Source organism: Vipera ursinii (genome assembly GCF_947247035.1).
Source record: "Vipera ursinii genome assembly, chromosome: 2".
NCBI classification, from domain to species: Eukaryota; Metazoa; Chordata; class Lepidosauria; order Squamata; family Viperidae; genus Vipera; species Vipera ursinii.
Genome location: NC_139513.1, coordinates 99,202,641 through 99,223,542, shown reverse-complemented (window position 1 = coordinate 99,223,542; position 20,902 = coordinate 99,202,641). Strand labels below are relative to the sequence as shown.

At 38.2% G+C, this 20,902-nt stretch overlaps 1 protein-coding gene across 4 annotated transcripts in view; it reads left to right on the top strand.

Annotated features, from left to right (window-relative positions):
- KCNIP1 (potassium voltage-gated channel interacting protein 1) overlaps positions 1-20,902 on the top strand; it is a gene marked incomplete at both ends in the record, with an annotated part of 364,640 nt that overhangs the window by 310,087 nt on the left and 33,651 nt on the right. For 2 of the 4 annotated variants that reach the window (XM_083351523.1, XM_083351522.1), the window contains one exon: positions 13,887-13,919. The exons of the other annotated variants lie outside the window; for them this stretch is intronic. In XM_083351523.1, the coding sequence (XP_083207649.1) occupies positions 13,887-13,919 (33 nt within the window). The remainder of the gene's footprint in view (positions 1-13,886; positions 13,920-20,902) is intronic. 4 annotated transcript variants of the gene reach the window in all.

The window sequence follows — 20,902 nt, the reverse complement described above, 5'->3', positions numbered from 1 at the left end:
TGGTTCATAAGATGACTGGCCATGTAAGTCAAATAAATGAATACTGTGTTTTTTTCCTGTTTTTATTATGACTATATTTAAAAAAAAATCTTTATTTTGTGTGTTGTTGCTGGGCTCACCTGATTCAGAGCTTTAACACTTCTAATGCTAACACAACCAGTAAGCCACCGCTACCTATTTTTGATAACCTGTACCCTCTTCTCTCTCTCTCTCTCTCTCTCTCTCTCTCTCTCTCTCTCTCTCTCTCTCTCTCTCTCTCTCTCTCTCTCTCTCTCTCTCTCTCTCTCTCTCTCTCTCTCTCTTCAGATTTTCACTAGTAGTTTTTTTGCAATAATCGGCTTCACTTTTGTCATCCATTTTTTTCTTCATTGGCACTATTTCCGTTTATGTTTTTACTATTTCCTTATTTTGGAATATCTACCTTTCTGGAACTACAATACATCCATAAAACAGAGCTAAGTAAATCCATGAAGACTTGCTATTGAAATATTTTTCTTGGATCATTTTTCTTAAGCACATGCTGTTAATGGTTCATTTATTCTGCACCTAAGGACAGAGAAGCTACTAAACCTTTCTTTCTCTGCTTTATCTTCTCTCTGTTTTTTCTTTGTTCCCTCAGGGCATTGTGGTCATCATTATCATTGCCTAAACAATAGAAATATGAATATTTAAATACTTTTAAATACAACCAGAAAAGTCTCTAAGTTGATCACTTATGAAGGCATAGAAATAAAGTTAGCTTTAATCGTATTGGGTCGTGCTGCCACTAAAAGAAATCTTTCTAACTAGCTGCTGGTTTTCCTGTTCTGAATGGAAGTGTTGAATCCCTTCCCATCTGTTCTTAGGCTACAGATGCATCCTTTGTCATCCAGTCTTTCTCTCACATGCTTTGGTTCCTGACTCCTTCTGTTAATTCATTCTTAACTTCATTAGGCTGAATGTATTTCCTTTCCTTCTATCCAGCTTTCTCTCAGTTTTCTAAATCCTACCAGTGCTACAATACTTTAATCTAGGGCAGCAAACTAATCATTTCTTTTGAATGGAACTATATACTTTTTTTCAGTACTTGGCCATAAACCTTTCCTCATTTTTCCCCCAATGATACATGACTGCTAAATCATAGGACAAACAACTGAGGGAACTAGGTATCTAGTCTAACAAAGAGAAGGGCTAGGAAGTGATATGATGGCTGTCTTCCAGTACTTGAGGGGCTGTCACAGAGGACAGGGAGTCAATTTATTCTCCAAAGCACTTGAGGGGAGGACAGGAAGAAACAGGTCATTAAAGAGAGATCCAACCTATAATTAAGGAGAAATTTCTGATAGTGAGAACAGTTAATCAGTGGAATGGCTTGCCTCTGTAAGGTGTGGGTTATCCATCACTGAAGGCTTTCAAGAAGGGCTTGGACAGTCAGTTGTCTGGAGTGGTATAGAATATCCTGCAATGGACAGGAGAATGGACTAGAAGACCTCCAAGATCCCTTCCAACCCATTATTCTGTGTTTTATATAGCAGGGTAGTATCATCAACTTCATACCGTACTACATTACAGCTACAGCTGAAAGAACAGGGACTTAAAACATAAGCATTTCCTTGCTGGATCAGAACCCTGGTAAATTTTGTCTGTTTATACAGTGCCCAGTCAACTGCACAAGGAAGCCCACTAGTCTCCCAGCAGATGACCTTCAGTGACATCCAAGCTAACAGCTATTGAAGAAGACTAGCAGAAGACCATTATGGAAAGGGATGAGGTTTGAAGAAGATGGTTCAAGGTTCAACATTCCCCCTTTAAGTTATTATGATATAGTATCTGTGACTATGAAGGATAATACCAGCATGTTCCCCAAGCTCAGCAGATTCTCTACAATACAGTTTATTTCTTCAATTTTCCATTTCTCTTAAACACCAAATACTTCTAATCCTAACTCCTTATTCAACACAGCTATATATAATATAGATTTATGTAACTCTTATTCAGATACAGCTTTGCCACAAGAGTAATAATCTTATTTTTATTATTCTTCCAAATAGGCTTTTCCAATTTTGCCTAGCAGCTATTTCACACTTGGGGGATATAATCGGCCAAGCAGGCAGCAAAGATAAGAATAATACTTATTCTCTAGGATCACGTCACTGGATAGTATGTCTCATGCTTCATTAGGTTGAATTATTGTTGTTAGAGATCATTGATGATGCCTTTCACCACAGGAAGGATTTGATTCAAGTATCCCTTCAAAGCAAAGTCACAAAGCCAAGCAATAACCCATTTCTCTTCACTGAGTTGGAACAGCTACTATTAGCTGCTGATGGTGAAATGGTGACCAATTGAGTCAGACTGTCATGCTTCTCTGCGAGGTAAAACACCTTTATGCATGTATATAGAAGGCCCCTTTCTATATGAAAAATAATTGTTGCAAAGCCAGATTTCTACTCTATATTTTTTCCTAAATATATTACAGCTACTTCATTTCATCTTTGTGTGGTTGATAGCCACAGCACAAAGTAACCCCAGAATTCTTGCAAAATATAACAAAACAATTTGGCAATTGATGCTTGCCCACACACATTGAATAAAAATTCCTAATAGGAAGCTTCAGTTTCCCAAGTATCTCATTCATATTTGTTCTTGCACACAGTAAGAAAAAAAACAAGATTAGTTCCTTAGTCATAAAATTACTACATCCCAATTATAAAAGTTTTATATAGTTTCATCACTAAGAGCTCAACTATTTTGAAGGTCACCTGTCCTTTGTGTGCAATCATTTCTAATGCCTCTGTTCAATTCATGCTATATTTATTATTTATCATCGGCTGGATGCCTCATTCATTGGATGCCTCTATCCAAATGCTTAAAATATGCTGACACCTAGAAAACCAAGGTATTAATAAATCAAGAAACTCTTCTCAGTGAGGTCAAATCCTTATTAGATGCAAGAGTTTTGCAGGGAATAAGACGTTCATTTGCAATGCATTATTTGAGGTCATCATAGGTAGTTCACTATAACCTTTTCAAGACAGAAAAGAAAGCAATTAAAACTGAATAACTTCATTTATAATTCAGAATGCTTTGGCAAGAACTTTGTTTAATAACGGCATTGTAAAGACTCTCAAATTTAGTTTTGAAAAGGGATCAAAGTTTAATAATTGACTAGTTTTTGGCTAACTTGGGGAACATATTTTTTTGAATGGGATCTTCATCTTTCACTGCTGTAGTTCCAACATAACTAGATACTAGTGGACAGTTCCCCCCTCTTCAAAAGTACATTCCTCCCAATTCATAATTGCAGATCCCAAAAGTTCACTTTATGCCCTTCAAAAGTACTGTCCCATCCATTTTTGTCAGAGCCAAGATCTACTACCTATGCTGGCTCAGGAATTCTGGGAGTTGAAGTCCATGAGTCATAAAAGAGCCGAGGTTGCCTACCCCTGACCTAGTGTATGAAAAAAAATCTACCGACATGATTAGGAAGTAGATAAGCTACCCAAACCAAAAATCTAAGATTGTCTCATGATTTTGAGTTTGGGCCAAAACAAAATATGGGAAGACATGACATAGGTACTGTATATAAAAATATAAATGGAATGGATAAGATGATTATACATTACAACTTGGGGTCACCCATTAAAACTAATGATTAGGAATTAATTAAAGTAATGGAGGAATTGGAATCAACTAAAGGAATTTGTTTTTACTTTATGGTGGAATTCCTGCCCTCAGTATGATGCTGGCTCCAAATTTACTTGGCTTTAATAGACTTATTTTAAAAAAAAACCCTGAAGGATTGGATGTTTACTACTCTTTAGGGCTATTTGCCCTCTTTGAAATCATAGAATCATATCTGGAATACCAGACACCACGAAGGAACAATTGAAGGAATTAATCCCTTTTCTGTGCATATCTCTGAGCTGCTTAAATATACCTGGCCATTAAATTAGATAGAATATTGGACTGGTGTCTTAGTACAGTTTTCCAAGTTCTTGTGCTCTTAATTTAAACAAAGAGCTTCTCTGGAATTTTGGTTAATTAGAATGCTGATTAAGATTACATCAAGAAGATTTGTATGGAATGGTGTTGAGTGACAGGGAGAGTTCCATTTAGGAATGCTTGTTGGACACAATACAAGGATCTGATTTGATCTTTTTCAAAGCACCAAGCATTACAAAATTACAGCAGAGTTCATACTCTTGCTATCCTAAGCCATGACAAAATCTATTGCTTTTTTTCAAGCTGTGTCAGCTAATGAAAACCAAAAAGAAACAAAACAGAGTCTTTATATTCCCCAAACTGGAAATAAAGGTTTCTCCTAGCTAGGTATTAGTTATTCTGAGCTAATAGGATAGAAATATCACGGAAAACCCAGCCAATATGCTCAACATGGAATCTTTAATTCAGGACTATTTGGAAGGCCAGAGTTCCTTACTCCATAGTAAAAGAAATGTCAACTATTCAAACATATGTTCCATTTGGACAATACGTAGATAACTATCCCAGTTGCAAGACAAATTCTTGCTTGACAGAATGTTGTGGCTAATGAAGAAGGAGAGGTGTTATATCTGAATTCATTCTTCATCTCTTTATTATCTTGTGAGCAAATTTTAATTATCAAATGTATTATGTTCTTTATTAATGAAAACTCAACTTCCTGACTTTGTGATATTGCAGATAGCAGAAAACTGGGGAGAATCAAAGCCTTCTTGCTATTTCTAACATTTTTAATGTGAGATAATGCCTCACTTCAAATTCTGGATGTTATTTTTAAAGGCCACCTTTGCTTTTTGATTTTCATAGGTACTATTATTTATTTATTTATTTATTTAATTTAATTTTTATTCTGTCGTGGGCTCTGATGAGCAGGAATGAGAACACGCAGAGGAGTACAGACAAACACATACTTTATTTAAGCAGAAACTGTACTGAGAGATTGGAGTCACCCTGCCACGATATATAGCCAGGCCCTATGGTATTAACCAATCGAAGTGAAGCTACACTTGCCGCCCCAAAGTAGACCAATAGCAGGACTGGTGACGTCCTGTCTGAGTTACTGGAGAACCGTTGGTTCTCCAGCAAAGCACGTGGTGATATTCCAAAAGCCCAGTACATAACACCCCTCCCTCCTAAGATCAGACTATAATACCCTTGACAATTGTCAAGGGCCAAACTAAAATAATATTAACAATAATAAATGTGATGTTTTGTAAAGCTAAGTTAGTTAGAATCCTTACGCGACCTTCTCAGACGTGCCTTGTAGAGTGGACTACAAAGAAATTAAAGAACGATATGTCTATGTAATATACTACAAGAGATAAAACAACGTCTCAATGAGCATGTCTTACAGCAGTTACAATGCACCCCCAATTTCTGTAGATAGTGGCAATTTATACAATTACACATGACTTTATTTTACAACATAGTCTTTAAGATATGCTGGGGTTTTATGTGGCCTGGATGAACGCCTAGGGGTTCCAGTCACCTTGTGGTCTACCAGCTTACCCATTGGGCTTGGTAGATCTTGTCCCCCTGAGCTCCTGTGTCCAGGGGAGTTGAGTTACTCTAGCTGGCCTCTTCCGGTGGGCCCACCCCAGAGTCTGACTGTTTTGCAGAGTAGGCACAACGGTCGCTGAACTTCGGCTGGTTTGCCTGGTCAGGGGTTCCATGTTGCACTTCTGAGCTGTCATGTTCCTCATCTGGATCAAGTTCGCCTGATGAAGGGAAACTCTGGTAGTACTGGTTTAAACTGGCTTGGATGCCAACTTGAGGACCTCAGGAGGGACTTGTACCATAGTCCTCACTTAGTGACCGCTCTGGGAATCTTTTTCTAAGTTGGTCAATATGCCTTCTGACCAGTCACCCTCCCTCCAACCCCACTTTGTAAGATAGGGGTCCGGATTCTTTGACCACCTGACCAGGAACCCCCAGGTTTCCAGACCCATAGTTCCTGGCCCAAACACAATCACCTGTTTGCAGCCCCTTGGGGGTTTTGGTTTAGAGGCTTCGGATGCCACTCTGTTTGGATGCAACCTGTCCAGTTTAGTAATCAATCGCCGTCCCCAATGAAGCTCAGCAGGACTTTTTCCTGTAGCTGTGCAGGGCGTAGTGTGTTGACAGAGCAAGAAATCTGCCAGTCTATGATGCCAGTCACCTGTGATGATGCGCTTGAGCGCCTCTTTTGTTGTCCTCACCATGCGTTTGGCTTGTCCATTCACAGAGGGGTGAAATGGTGCAGACGTAGCATGTCTGATGAGGTTAGCTCTGAGAAAAGCCTGAAACTCAGCAGCAGTGAATTGAGCCCCATTATCAGAAACCAAAACATCAGGCAACCCATGTGTTGCAAAGAGTTTTCTCAGCACCTGGATGGTCCTAGCAGTAGTCATATTAGGGACTGGAATGACTTCCAGCCATTTGAGTGGCTATCCACTACTACCATAAAAAGCTGTCCTTGAAAAGGCCCAGCGTAGTCTATATGAACCCTGGACCAGGGGGTATGTGTTTCCTCCCACCTATGAACTGGGGCCTGAGGCATTTCAGGCCTAGACCTCCGACAGGTATAGCAAACATGGACTTGATCCTCCACAGCCTTATCCAGGCCAGGCCACCACAGGTAGCTTCTAGCCAAAGCTTTAATCCATACAATGCCTGGATGGCCCTCATGTAAGGAATGTAAGACTGTCCCTCAAAGTTGTGGGTATAAAAACTCTGTTGCCCCATAATATGCAACCCTTATGTGCAGACAATTCATGTCTCCTGACAAAATAACTTTGGAACTCAGGGCCTGGACTTTTTTCCAACCAGCCCATGTGTACCCATGACAATACTCTGCTCAGAATTTTATCTGTAGCAGTCTCAGCAGCAATATCCCCAGCATGGAGGGGAAACTCAGGTAAATCCTGAATAGACAATATCTTAGCAGCAGGAGCTGGATCAGGATCCATTAGTGGCAGTGGTAATCTGCTGAGGCCATCTGCATGGCCCATTTCCTTACCAGGTTTGTGAACTAACTTAAATCTGTAAGCAGCCAAAAATATAGACCATCTCAGCATTCTTGGAGATGTGGGGAGTTTGTTTATCTGTGGTGAATAAGCCCAAAAGGGGTTTGTGATCAGTGAAGACAGTGAAATCCCTGCCATATAAATAATCATGATTTTTTTTACTCCAGCCACTATGGCTAAGGCTTCTTTATCAATCTGTGCATAATTACGCTCAGCAGCAGATAAGGTTCTAGAATAGAATGCAATAGGAACTTGTTCCCCATTCTTCTCAATGTGGCTTAAGACTGCCCCCACCCTGTAGGGAGATGCATCACATGCAAGATATACAGGTTTAGACTCAATGTAATGAGTTACAGTGGACTTTTCTGAAAGGAGGGCCTTTAGATCCTGGAAACTTTTTTCATGTAATTCAGTCCACTTCCAAGGGGCTTTTTATCAAGTAACCTGTGGAGGGGCTCAGCTATTGCAGCCTTATGAGGTAGAAATTTGTGATAAAAATTCAGGAGGCCCAAAAATGCTTGCAGTTCTGCCTTTGATTGTGGCCTAGGAGCCATTTTGATGGCCTTAACCTTTGACTCAGCGGGGTGAATCCCACTAGCATCAATGCAAAAACCTAAGAATTCCATTGAAGAAACCCCAATACTACATTTGTTTTTCTTTAACTTGAGGCCCGCATCGCGTAGCCTTTGTAACACAGTCCTCAGCCTGTTGGCTAATACTTCTCCAGCTCCTGAATAACCCCACACTGACTGGACCCAGGGCCCCACTACCTTTCCTAGCCGGTTCCTCCGACTGGTGCTTGGATGGCCAGTCTCTCTGGAGAGCTCTGCATACCACCGCAATGTGCCCGGTCCTACCTCAAGCTCTGCACATGGCCGAACGGAATCTGCAGTTTGCGCGGGAATGATTGCCTCCACACCCTTTGCATCTAGATAAGAGAACTGCCTTGTAATTGTTCTCTTTTTGTTGATTTCCGTGGTTTTGCGCGCATAACTGTCTCTGGAGCTTGTTGATTTTGGGTTCCTCTTCTTCCAACGATTCTCTGCCGCAACTGGCAACCTCGTGGTGGACAGAAACTTATGTCTTTGGGGTTTTGGTGTGCTGTACAATTTGTACTGCACCTCCGGCTGCTTCGTCAGCCATGATCTTGTCTTGTGCTTCAGCAAATGTGAGGTTTGGTCTGGCAAATAATCTCTGCTGCAAGGTTCTGTCTCTCAGTCTGCAGACGAGTCGGTCTCTCAGGTGCTCCTCAAAATTTGAAAATTTGCAGAGACGTGCGGCCTGCCTTAGGCCCGCGATAAATTCAGATGCTGTCTCACCAGGAAGCTGCACTCGTTGGTCAAATTTAAACCACCAGGCCATCTCTGACATTTTTGGCTGGAAATGCCCAGTCAGCTTCTTCTTCAGGTCAGCAAAAGATACTGCTTTGATGGGTGTTGGCGCGAAGAGGTTCTCAGCTAAATCAAAAGTCGTTGGCCCACATACACACAGCAACGTCACAGTTTTTAGGCCTTCCTCTGCTATCTGGTTAGCTCATAGGTAATTTTCTACCTGTGAGAGGTAAGACGGCCAATCTTCTGGATGTTTAATGTCAAATTCTCTGAGGTTGCCGACTTTTGGCATTTTCCTTCAATTCCTGCTCTGCTGTTGGATCCTGCTTCTATTCTCAGGGAACGCTTCCTCTGAGCACGCGGCCGCTAGCGTAGTTTACTAGCTGGCTAGAGGGGAAAAAAAAGATGCCTCTTCCCACCAGCGAGTAATGCCATCCTCTCATGACTTCAGCCCTCAGGCGGAGAAGCAGGATCCCACCTTCGTCGCCACTATTATGTCGTGGGCTCTGATGAGCAGGAATGAGAACACATAGAGGAGTACAGACAAACACATACTTTATTTAAGCAGAAACTGTACTGAGAAATTGGAGTCACCCTGCCACAATATATAGCCAGGCCCTATGGTATTAACCAATCAGATTGAAGCTATACTTGCTGCCCAAAGTAGACCAATAGCAGGACTGGCGAAGCACATGGTGATATTCCAAAAGCCCAGTACATAACAGGTACTTTTGAAGGATGAGCAATTTTTAAAATTTGAATTGCAGCTATTGTTCAGATCCACACTGAGAAGAACTACATGCTTATGAATTTTGTATTTTGGGTTGTTCATTCTCATGGGACTGAACAACAGGTTTATATGAAAAACTATTCTGTATCATCAAACTAGTGATGGGAAATAGGGATTTTCCACAATAGCAGAAAGGGAAGTTGTCAGAGAGGCAAACAATAATCCCCTGATCTGAATTTTAATGTCTCATAACTGGAAAAAAAATTTTAAATAATTTAGCAAATCTTTTTTACATCATTTATATCTGCTTGTTTGTCTTTGTTCTTGTCATTGAAGGCTGTGTTATATTTCTGTCTCTTGAAAGACATCTTATCACCCAATTGAGCCATAAAAGAAAATATTAGTTAGCATAGCTTCTGAATTACTAGATTTATATGGTCTTTTTGTTTGGCTGCCTGAGTAATAAGACACAATAAAACAGCTTTGCTGAGCACTTGAGATTGCAATCTATTTTCTTTTCAGGAGTCAATGACAATGTAGCACTACACATTGTCTGATTCTGATCTTATTTACCGCAACATAAACAGAGGGTATATCTATCAGATGCAATGTCTATTTAAAAACAAGACAGAATAGAGCAAGGTGTTTTTCCAAATGTCTTCTTTTCATTTTTCCAAGCTGTGGGCCGAATTAGATGACGTGCTGTTTATAAATCTCTTAATGTTTTTGTATTTCAGTTTAAGATTTGCTCATAGTTATACATCAAAATTTTCAGTAATAAAAAGGAGCTGCATATATTGCAAAACTGTTTAATGCTCTTCTGTTGCTTTTTGTGATTGTTATTGCTGAAAAAGGCTTGTTGCTGCTGCTTTTTAGTGTAGTACAGAAAATAGAATGTTGGATAAGAGATACCTGAGTTCAAAACTGGTTTTAATCATGAAACTTGCCTGGTGACATTAAGTTAATTAAGGTGCTGGTACTTACCTTTAAAGCCCTACATGGCTTAGGCCCGGGATATTTGCAGGACCGTCTGCTACCGGGGACGACTTCCCATCGCCCAGTGCGCTCACACAGAGAGGGCCTCCTCAGGGTGCCATCGGCCAGACAATGTCAGCTGGTGACCCCCAGGGGGAGGGCCTTCTCTGTGGGAGCACCAGCCCTTTGGAACCAACTCCCCCTTGAGCTTCGGATGGCCCCAGACCTCCGGTCCTTTCACTGCGACCTCAAACCTTTTTCTTCCATCAGGCTGACCTGGATTGACGATGGTTTTTTAAAATGTTTTAATTTTTAACTGTGTAGTTAATTTATTTTGGGGCTGTTTATTTAATTCTTTTTTAATTTTTGTATTGTTGTTTTTATTGTTGTTAGCCGTCCTGAGTCCTTCGGGAGATAGGGTGGCATATAAGTCCCAAAAATAAATAAATAAATAAATAATTGCTGTAACTTGCCCACACATTTTCTATGAAGATGAAACTAGATTATTATTATTTTTAAAAAAGAAAAGAACACGATATTAGAGAACATTGTGTGTGCCAGTTCAGATCCTCAAGACAAAATGGAATGGATGCAATAAATAAGGATATGTAAGAGCTATTACAAGAGTCCCCTGTAAAACAAACAAACAAACAATTAGCTCATCCTATATTGTTTTTGAGCAGACAAAAATAGCCCTCTTTACCTATTGCTCCTCTATTGTCAGTGCTGCTTTTCAATGAATAAACAGCATAATCATCCAAACTATTTTATTGTTTGATCATTTTGATTATAAATACCAGACAAAAGACTAGAAAAATATCTGTTCTACCCAGAGCACAAAACTCTGGCACTTAGTGATATAAAATAGCATGCATGTATTGGTGATGGTTTATAAATATCTTTAAAGTTATTTAATGTTAATGTTAATCATTTTCAAATATTAGGCAAAGAAAAAAAGATTAAAACTCCCCAACGTTGAATGAATGGATACATGAAAGCTTCTTTATATTTTCTTTTTTTCTTTTTGTATATTTATTTATTTTTACATGATGGCTGAATTCACTTAACACATTTTAATGGAATTGGTTGTGATATGAACATTGCTACTGTGCACATTACTATATAATAACATCGGAAAGTTAACAAACATTTAGCTCTATTTGGTGTTTTCTCCATTTTGCTCAAAATCAACCTACCTACAGCTGATTTTTCCACCTAGCAGTTGCAGTTCCACCATGAGTGACCCTTGGTTAATTTTAACTCAGATGCATATGCATTTATTAACATGTTATATGAACCCTGCCTGTTTGGTTATTTTGTGGTCAATGCACTGTGTGAACCCCAAAAATGGGTTAATTCCCAGACTGAAAGTTGTGCAAACTCAGGCTCTCTCTGTTAAATGTTTAGTTGCAATTCAGAAACAGCCACTTCAACATATCAGTAAAATTCTACATTAACGTAGAAAATGCTCAAGAGAACCATAAAATTTAATTAGGAGGTCAATCAGCTAAATGTTTATAATTAATCTGTGAAATTCCATTTTAATTGGAGAGGTGAGATTTGTTTATTGTTTATTGTTATAGGCACATTTGTTTATTGTTCAGGCTATTTACAATCTTTATTACTACTATTCTAGTGTTTAAAGGGATTTTTGAAAAGGATCCAAAGGAATACATAGATTCTTTTTGTATTCCTTATTCTTGGCAAGTTTTATATTGCCTGAGAATAAGAGGGTGATGCAGAGATCTGGGCTGGAAAGGAAACATGGATTCAGAGCATGCATAGCCATGCATATAGACCCTGATAGAAACATGTTAAACCAGCTGTGCCTTTTTTTCCACATAGCAGGCCTGCACAGGTGCTATGCAGTTCCAAGTTTTTATTTAAGGTGTCTCCAACAAACATATATTTTTCCTTTTAGATGCTTCACAATGCTGGCATAGAACAGCTTTGATTATTAAAGAACATAATGCTTCCTTCTTTCTTCCCAAAAGTTTGGGAACTGAGTTTTACAACTGGTTGTCTGACATCAACTAAAAATTATTTCCTCTATAGGCAGTCCTCACTTAACAAGCCCAATTGGGATGGCAATGCCATCACTAAGCAGCACAATCTTTAAGTGAGTTATCATGTGCCAATGACAGACTTATGACCTCACGTCCATTATGGTTGTTAAGTGAGACATTATGTGACCACAACTTGCTACTTTACTGCTGGATTCTCCATTGACTCTGCTTGTTGGAAGCTGGTTTTAAAGCAAGCCAATGGTGATCACATCTTTGTGAAACACTGATGATCATAAACGCCCCCCTATTATGAAGCACTCAAGTGGATTGGTTCACATACTACTAAAACATGATGGCTTAGGGCAGGCATGTCAAACTTGCAATGTCACGTGACGTCGCATGTCTAATCAGGATTTTTTCCCTATTGCCGGCAATGGGGTGGGCGTGGTTTCGGCATGACACGAGCTGGCAGTTTGACATGCCTGGCCTAGGGCTATGTCTCAGTAAGGGAAATATCTGGCAAGAGTGCAGTAGGGTTTGGTGGTATTAATTTTAACAATGCATGTGCAATTTGCCAAGTTGCAGTTTGTAATATGAATGGAAAGTGACCAATTAAAGCCCTTAGGAATAACAAGGAAGTCAGGTACATGACAAGCAGTGAACAATACAAACTTTTTTCCTGCATATGCCAACCTTTATGTATACCTGGTGTTTCTTTTTAATAGGAATGACAGGATCTGTTCTTTGTGGTTGATTAAATTGCTTATGCCCCTACTGAGAGTGTTAACAGAATTTTTGTGCAATTCAAAAGTGGCTGTAAATTGCAACACATTCATGCAACACCACAGGTTGCACTTGGATAAATGAGGCCTATAAACAAGACACAGGAGATCTGTATTACAGCTTTTAGAGAATTGGAAAAAGGTGGTTGTTATGGTCTAGAGAGAGAGAAAAAAATGGAGTGAAATTTCATATTCATAGCACAGACCAAAAGGCCATAAAGCAGTACTAAACAACTGGATTGTCATAGAAGCAGATTTTGGTATTATAAATTCAAGGCTGGGAAAAATATGGCTCTTATTCTGAGCAATTTCTAACTACCGGTAGTTCTAATTTTCTTTCCAGAGCTTACCACTATCTAATTTGCAGGATTTTGAACTGAACCATGGACAGTTGATGCAGTTTGTCTCTTTTTTTTCCTGCTTTATTGCTAAACACTTTATTTCTTCTTAGGAAAAGATTAATCATTTTTACTTATTGACAGAACATTTGATAACTTTGGTTTAAAAAAAAATATCAGAATTGACTAGAGGTAGGCTTTCTTTGCAGGGGTCATTCTTCCTTTCTACTGTTGACAAGAAATAGAAGATTCAACTTTTCCATGTTGGAAAATATAACCCTAAACTTTTCCAATTCCCTTGATAAGGTTTTGAAGCTGCAAGAAATGTGTCCCTTCATAACTTTAAAACATCATCATGATTTCAGGAATCATTACTTCTCCAGCTATTTCGCTTCCTCCTCTCTTCTCGTGAACCTTTTCTTCAATTGCATGGTTGCATGAGCAGATGGCCTGTTGCCTTCCTGTTTTGTCTTGTCATTCATTGTCCTGTGGTTTCATGTAAGGGAAAAGCTTCATGCTTGTTATCTCTACCTGGGAAAGACAGCAGGGGCCATTCAAATGAAAAAAAATCCATATCTAGTAAACAAAAATCAAACATACCATGTAGAAGATAAGGCTCTTTTCATAGTAAGAATAGGATCCCATCAACTTTTACACTGACATTTTTTTTTTTTGGGGGGGAAAGATTGAAGTGTCTATGGCCCTTTCTTGTTAAATTGTTTTCTTACTTTTTCCTAGAATTCGCCCGATGGTATTACCTGTCTCAGAGAGGTAAAATTTAAATCAATTTGACTAATTTTCAAAATAATTTTTCCCCCTTTTATTCTAATATGATATAAATGGCTGTTACAATTTCCTACAACCAAGGTTTTGTTTAAACTGGAAAAGTAGTTACAGGTACAAACCATGCTTCTGATCTATTGCAGAGTGCATGTGCAGATACATTAGAAGTTAGTTAACACAGAGTAACTAAATATGAGCTCCTCACAAAGAAAACCAACTAACACTTTAGCATTAATTGACTGAGTTCTTCCACCATCTTCCTCAGTCCTATTATTAGGACCAAGTCATCTTTCATGGATTTCTAGTAATTCTACGGATGGAGCATAGTCTTCATATAAAGCAGACTACTGAGATATAAAATCATGAAGTGTTCCAGTTGTAGACATATATGATAATTCATGCAAGTATTTGAGGTAAAACTATGCATGTTTACAGCGAACAAGCACTTCCCTACGTGTTTCTACAAGAAGGGAAGACCATGGACTGGTCCAAGAGGTGCCCTCATTGCTTTCTCACAATTACCTACAATCTGGTGATGGGTTGTTGCAATTAGCCCAAAGTTCTGGCTGTTCTGCAATCAAGAGAAGCAAGATTATTATTATTATTATTTGTATCTTTCTATCAGAAGAAAACCCTTGGTAATCATGTGTCTCCAACCTTTGATTTGCAACTGAAGATGTTTGTTCCCTATCATATCCCCAGTCTCTCAGCTTTTCAGGATGGAGGAACATGGATTGCAGCCATACATAATAAGGTGGTATGGGTCTACACATGTGCCCTGTATTGGACTTTAAAGTGCATTTCTGAAAGCTAGTAAACCAGCCAGATCTTTGTGTGGTACAGCTCGCTATTACAATTCACATTTATGTATCCTGATGAAGTTACTGTTATGTAGACTGTTAAACATGCCTACATATGTGTAAGTATTCAGGGCCGTAAGAAAGTTACTTTGAATCAAGTTATTTAAGCAGTGAACTAGAAACCATTGAAGTAAATGCAGATGATTAAAAATGTTCTCTGGAAACATGATAATTGGGTCATGACCCAGAAATGAAAAAAAGGTCTTTGAAGAGCAAGAATGCTAAGCATGATTTGGAATAATATGTTGTTTCAGTGAATTTTGTTCTGTAGCTATTGAATCTGCTAAAGAGGCCAGCTATAGCTTAGGAATGAAAGCAACTTTCTCTTTAGGTAGTTGCAATTAAACTTTTAAACAAGCTTTGAGTAGCTGTAGATATTAGAACAAGGTTTTAAACCAGGGGAATCTTAAAACCAATTGTTTTAAGTCACTGCCAAATGGGAAACAATTCTAAGTTTATTCTTAACTTGTATCTATTAATAAATACTTTTTATATAAATTTCACATATGATATAAAATCTTTCTCCTGTAATGATAAATTTGTCCCATCTGTACAATTCATAGTAGTTTTATAAGTAAACATGGGCATTTCAGGTATGAAATTTATGTGAAAAGCTTCTGGGTAATTGGATAGGAAATCTAAACATTCTCATCAGATATAAAAGTTATTCCTGCCACATTTACACTGCATATTTAAACTGCTTTTGTTATACTTTTGTAAATTATTAAATTGAATGTATATATATATATATATATATATATATATATATATATATATATATATATATATATATATATATATATAAAATCAGATACATGCACGTAACATAATCAGCTTTAAAATAAAATTCCCTTTCTTAATGCCATGTTGGCCTTTATTGTCTAAAGCAGGAGTTTTCAAAGTTATCCAAACTTTGAACCTGTTACTTAATTTTTTTAAAAAAACCCAACCAATCAAGAACTGTACCTTAGCAAAATTGCTATAGATTTTCTTGGCTACACTCAAGTGAAAACAGCCTATTATGAACCAGAAATCTATTACAGTACTTTTGTAGAAAATTGAAGTTTGCTGAATTGAAACCAGAATATTTTAATTACTAGTTTTCTTCTCCTGAGCTAGTTATTTTTCCTCTGGCCTCCTGTCTTCATGTATAATGTAAGCCCTGCATTACACCGTTTTGTCATCTTTCCAGGCAGATGAAGTAGAAAGGTTTTACCCTCAACTCCCAAATAGCCCAAATCAAATATAGGTTAAATGATGTATAATTGGATTTATTTTCAAAAAGCTTAAGAAAAATGAATTCACACCTGGAGTAGGGAGCCAACAATAAAAACAGAAAAGTCTGCCAGGTTTTGAACCTTTTGTCTACTAGGCAGGTGTTACAGCTATGGTGCTTTTGTAGCATTATTCACAAGTCTAGTTGGGGAAGATATTCGTGAACATAGATCATTTATTCAGTGGAAGGGCATGCCTCTCTCTGTAAAATAGCTATTGAACTACTGGGGCTAGCTGTAACAAAGTAAAGAACACCAGCTGAAACTGACAAGAACATTCAAGGTGACATAACAGGGAAAGAATAAAGAATATTTAAAATGACAACAGGAAAGCATGACTGGAGGTTGCAAAAATGGCTGCTTGCCTATTCTTTTGATGGGGCTGTCAAAGAAGAATAAAATATCTTTATGGTCATTGTGTATCTCAATGACAATAAAGATGTTCTATTCTACTTGACAGCCCCATCAGTAGGGTGAATGAAGGGTGAATCCTCCCAGAAAGGAGATATCCATAACTGATTTGATGAAAATGGTCTCTAAAGACTATATTAGAATAGAATAGAATACTTTATTTGCCAAGTGTGATTGGACACACAACAAATTTGTCTCTGCTGCATAAGCTCTCACTGTACATACAAACAACAATCATGTTATATAATATAATATATAGTAATCAGTAATCATAGTAATGTGATCATAGTAATACTATCATATTAAACTATGACATATAAAGTTATATCAGAGAGAAGTGTAGGATCATGTTTTAATGTATATTGGTAGATTTATTTATGTATTAACCAGTGCCTCTGGGAGGTTTGCAAGTAAAAAAAATCCATACAAAAATAAACAAAGTTAAAAAGACATGAAGAGCATTCTCAAGCCACCAACCACCCCTAGGATTGCATCCCATTCTTGGAGCTCCATGCTAGTTGACAGAGCCAGGGCTTAATACACTTCTGGAAAGCCAACTTTGAGTGGATGCCAACTTTATCTCAGGGGAAAGATCTTCCATAGGGCAGAGACAATAACGGAGAAGCCTCTTTTCTTGTCCCTGCCTGTCAAAATTCTTTAATCAATGGGTTCCACAACATGCCCATTCTGCCTGACCAGGAGGGACAGGTTGATGTAACTGGGACAAATGATTACTAGATAGAATCAAGATCATGTGAAGTGTTAATGCCACCTTAACACTTCACTTGTGGTAAGGTCACACTTGGAATTCTGCATCCAGTTTTGGTCACCACAATGTAAAAAAGATGTTGAGACTCTAGAAAGAGTACAGAGGAAGGTAACAAAGATGATCAGAGGATGGAAGCTAAAACATATAAAGAACGGTTGCTGGAATTGGGTATGTCTAGTCTAATGAAGACAAGGACGAGGGGTGACATGATAGCAGTGTTCCAATATCTCGGGGGCTGCCACAAAGAAGAGGGAGTCAAGCTATTCTCCAAAGCACATAGGGCAGGACAAGAAGCAACAGATGAAAACTAACCAAAGAGAGAAGCAACCTAGAACTAAGGAGAAATTTTATGACAGAACAATTAATCAGTGGAACAACCTGCCTCCAGAAGCTGTGAATGCACCAACCCTGGAAGTCTTTAAGAAGAGACTGGATGACCATTTGTCTGAAATGGTATAGGGTTTCCTGCCTGAACTGGGGTTGCACTTGAAGACTTCCAAGATCCCTTCCAATTATTATTATTATTATTATTATTATTATTATTATTATTATTATTATTATTATTGTTGTTGTTGTTGTTGTTGTTGTTGTTGTTGTTGTTGTTTGTTGTTGTTGTTGTTGTTAATTCAGATGTTGTTACAAAGCACATGCCTCAGCAGCACTCTCAGTCCATTTCCAAAAAGCTTTTTGACTACTATGGAATTATTCAGTTTGGGCATAAAAGCATGTCAGCAGGATAAATAGTTATACTTGCCTCTTTCACAGTGGCCATTGCGTTCAGCATCATACCTTTAGACTCCAGCTAATGGATCCTCAGATCATTCTGGGTGCATTAAGTTTAAACCACTTACAGAAAGCCAGCATGGGCACTGACCATTATTTTCAGTGACAGAATATTTATAAGAATAAAGTTTAGCAGTAAGTGTTGCATGTAAAATGTAAAACTTCAACTTCTGCCAAGTGAAGTCAAATGCCATCTAACTGGCAACAGTTCATTAAAAAAAATCTTTTACAAAGTACCTCTGTCCTGAATGTTTATTTAAACAATCCCAAAATGGTGCCAATTAATTATAAATAATGCACAATAAATTAAAAACAATTTAAATGCAGTTTAAATTCATTACTTATGTGTTACTTCCAGCAATGATTAATCTAGTACCTGACTTTAGAAACCAATCTGTCTTCTCTGGGATTTGTGAGAAAATGATATGATCATTATTTATATTCTGTTTATGAAGTATTTGAGTGATTGTGCTCAGTTCCATGGTCTTTAAAATTTGTTCTTGTTACACTTTATCCCCAGTTCATGATTGTTATTATACTGGAATAAATGTCTCATTTCACACTTAAAAGTGGAAGATAAGGTTGTGTTAGTGTGTTTACATTGTGATATATTGTTCACATAAATGCAATAATTTCAATAAAGTTACAATTTTTAATATAAAGAAACTTTGTCATGCTTAATATCTTCACCAGACAGTTTATCTGAATGGTTTTAATAAGATATATTTTTCCCTTCAAAAACTATATCAATAGATGTGTGCATGGCCAATCTTACTACTTCACCGTTAATTGGCGCATGATATTTAAAGGAAAATAAAACTATCTATTTAGATTCCATCTTTTTTTCAAGTAGTCCAGATGGTGTACATAACACTCATCCTGTCAGACGTCTTGACAAAGGTTGGACTGAAAGCAAAAGGCCAGCCCTAAGACTACTGTATAGTATTTATGGGTGGAGTATACTTGAGCTCCCCAGCCTAACACTTTAACCTCTACACAAGACTGGCTCTTGTTTCAAACTGCACACAAAAATATAAATCAAGCAGTATCCTTCATAGGCAGCCCATAAATACCTTGCTCATAGTAGCCAGTATCCAGAAATCACTTGTATAAGACAGCGTGCAGGTGCTGGCTATTACTGAGCATCCTAGAACTTCCCAAAGCTTTAAGTCCATTTCTTTGAGCTCAAGAAGAGTCATTTTGGCTGTGGCACCTACTCCCTGGAATATCATCTGTCCCGAGATGAGGCTTGTCCTGATTTGCTATCAAACCTAGGGCCCTGACAGTCTGGGTGAACTCATCTTATGGCAGATGTGAATATGGATCCTTGTGAATATTGTTGGCAGCTATTTTATGCTGTTGATGATGTTTTTTAAACTCTGTTTCTTTTATCCTGTTTTTTAATCTTACTTTTAATGATCAACCTTTTAAAGTCATGTATATGAGTTGAGTGGCCATATAAATTTATTTATTATAATGATTACTGACAATTATAGAAATCTTACCTATACTGTATCATCAGGCTACATTAAATGGAAGGAACCCAAGTCACAATAATACAAAGGGGCTATAGTAACCCCACTGGAAATATCTACAGATCATATAAGAGCCTTGGTGGAGCAGTAGGCTAATGCTTCCTTAAGTAACACCAGCTGCCTGCAATTAGTGCAGGTTCCCATCCCACCAGGCTCAAGGTTGACTCAGCCTTCCATCCTTCCAAGGTAGGTAAAATGAGGACCCAGATTGTTGGGGGCAATTAAGCTGACTTTGTAATAATGCCGCTTGGGGTGTGTGTGAAAGCCCTAATAAGCAGGCATATACATAGAATGAAGGCTACTGCTAAGCTTGTAAGCCGCCCTGAGTCTTCGGAGAAGAGCGGGATATAAATGGAATTAAAATATATATATATATACAATTTGTAGTTGTTGGCTGTGCCTACAGCATAGAAAATAGCAGGTGTCAAGCATTTTAATGTGCTGGTTCCATTTGTTGCTTTGGGTAGCAACTTGGAAATTTGAGCTGCCATCGCTCATTTCCAGAGGCTGCCTCATCTGTTCTCTATCCCACAATTGCAGGGAGTGTTAGAGAAAGCAGCACCAGCTATGCTGCCTTGACATTGGTTGCCAAGTGTGGTTTCAGAACTGCTCTGAAAGCATGGCTTGTGGAATATCAGGATGCAGTCATTGGTTCACACACCAGAACCTAGACATCGTTCACAAAAATAAAGATAAAAAGGGGCCATGAAAACCTACATTTTGTTATGTATCTGCTCATTTCTCATTTGAGAACACATTTTTACTCAGATGTATTTTATAGTACCCACACACAGCAAGTGTGAAAGTTTAGTGCAAAATGTAACACCTCTTCTCTTCCATTTCATTCTGCATAAATGGCATGGTTTGATTGATTCTAATCATGGGAGTTATCCCACCAAGTCACAATTATGCTTATTAAGTAATACATGCCTTCTTAATTACCCGTGCTCTCAAGCATTACTGTTTAAATAACAAAAGCCCATTGTCAATGCTGCGAACATTGACATGTTTTTGCACTGACAATATAAGAGGCAGCCTTTTGCTTTAACTGTTGGGTTTTGAATCACTAAAATATGGGAGAAATGTAACCCGGATGTTTTGACAAGATAAGGGAGCTGCTTCAGAAGGGAAATGAAACTTCGTGTGTTGAATTAATTGGTAAATGTGATTCATGACATGTAAATAAGGGAGGGAAGTTCTGTATGATGTGGGGGTCAAGGGGAGGAGAATTCAGATTCTGGCATCCATCCATGAGTGCCAATGCTTCGTTTCATTATTATAGACTTTTTAGATAAAACAGCACCTGAATGTTGTTTGAACTGTCTCATTAATCAGGACC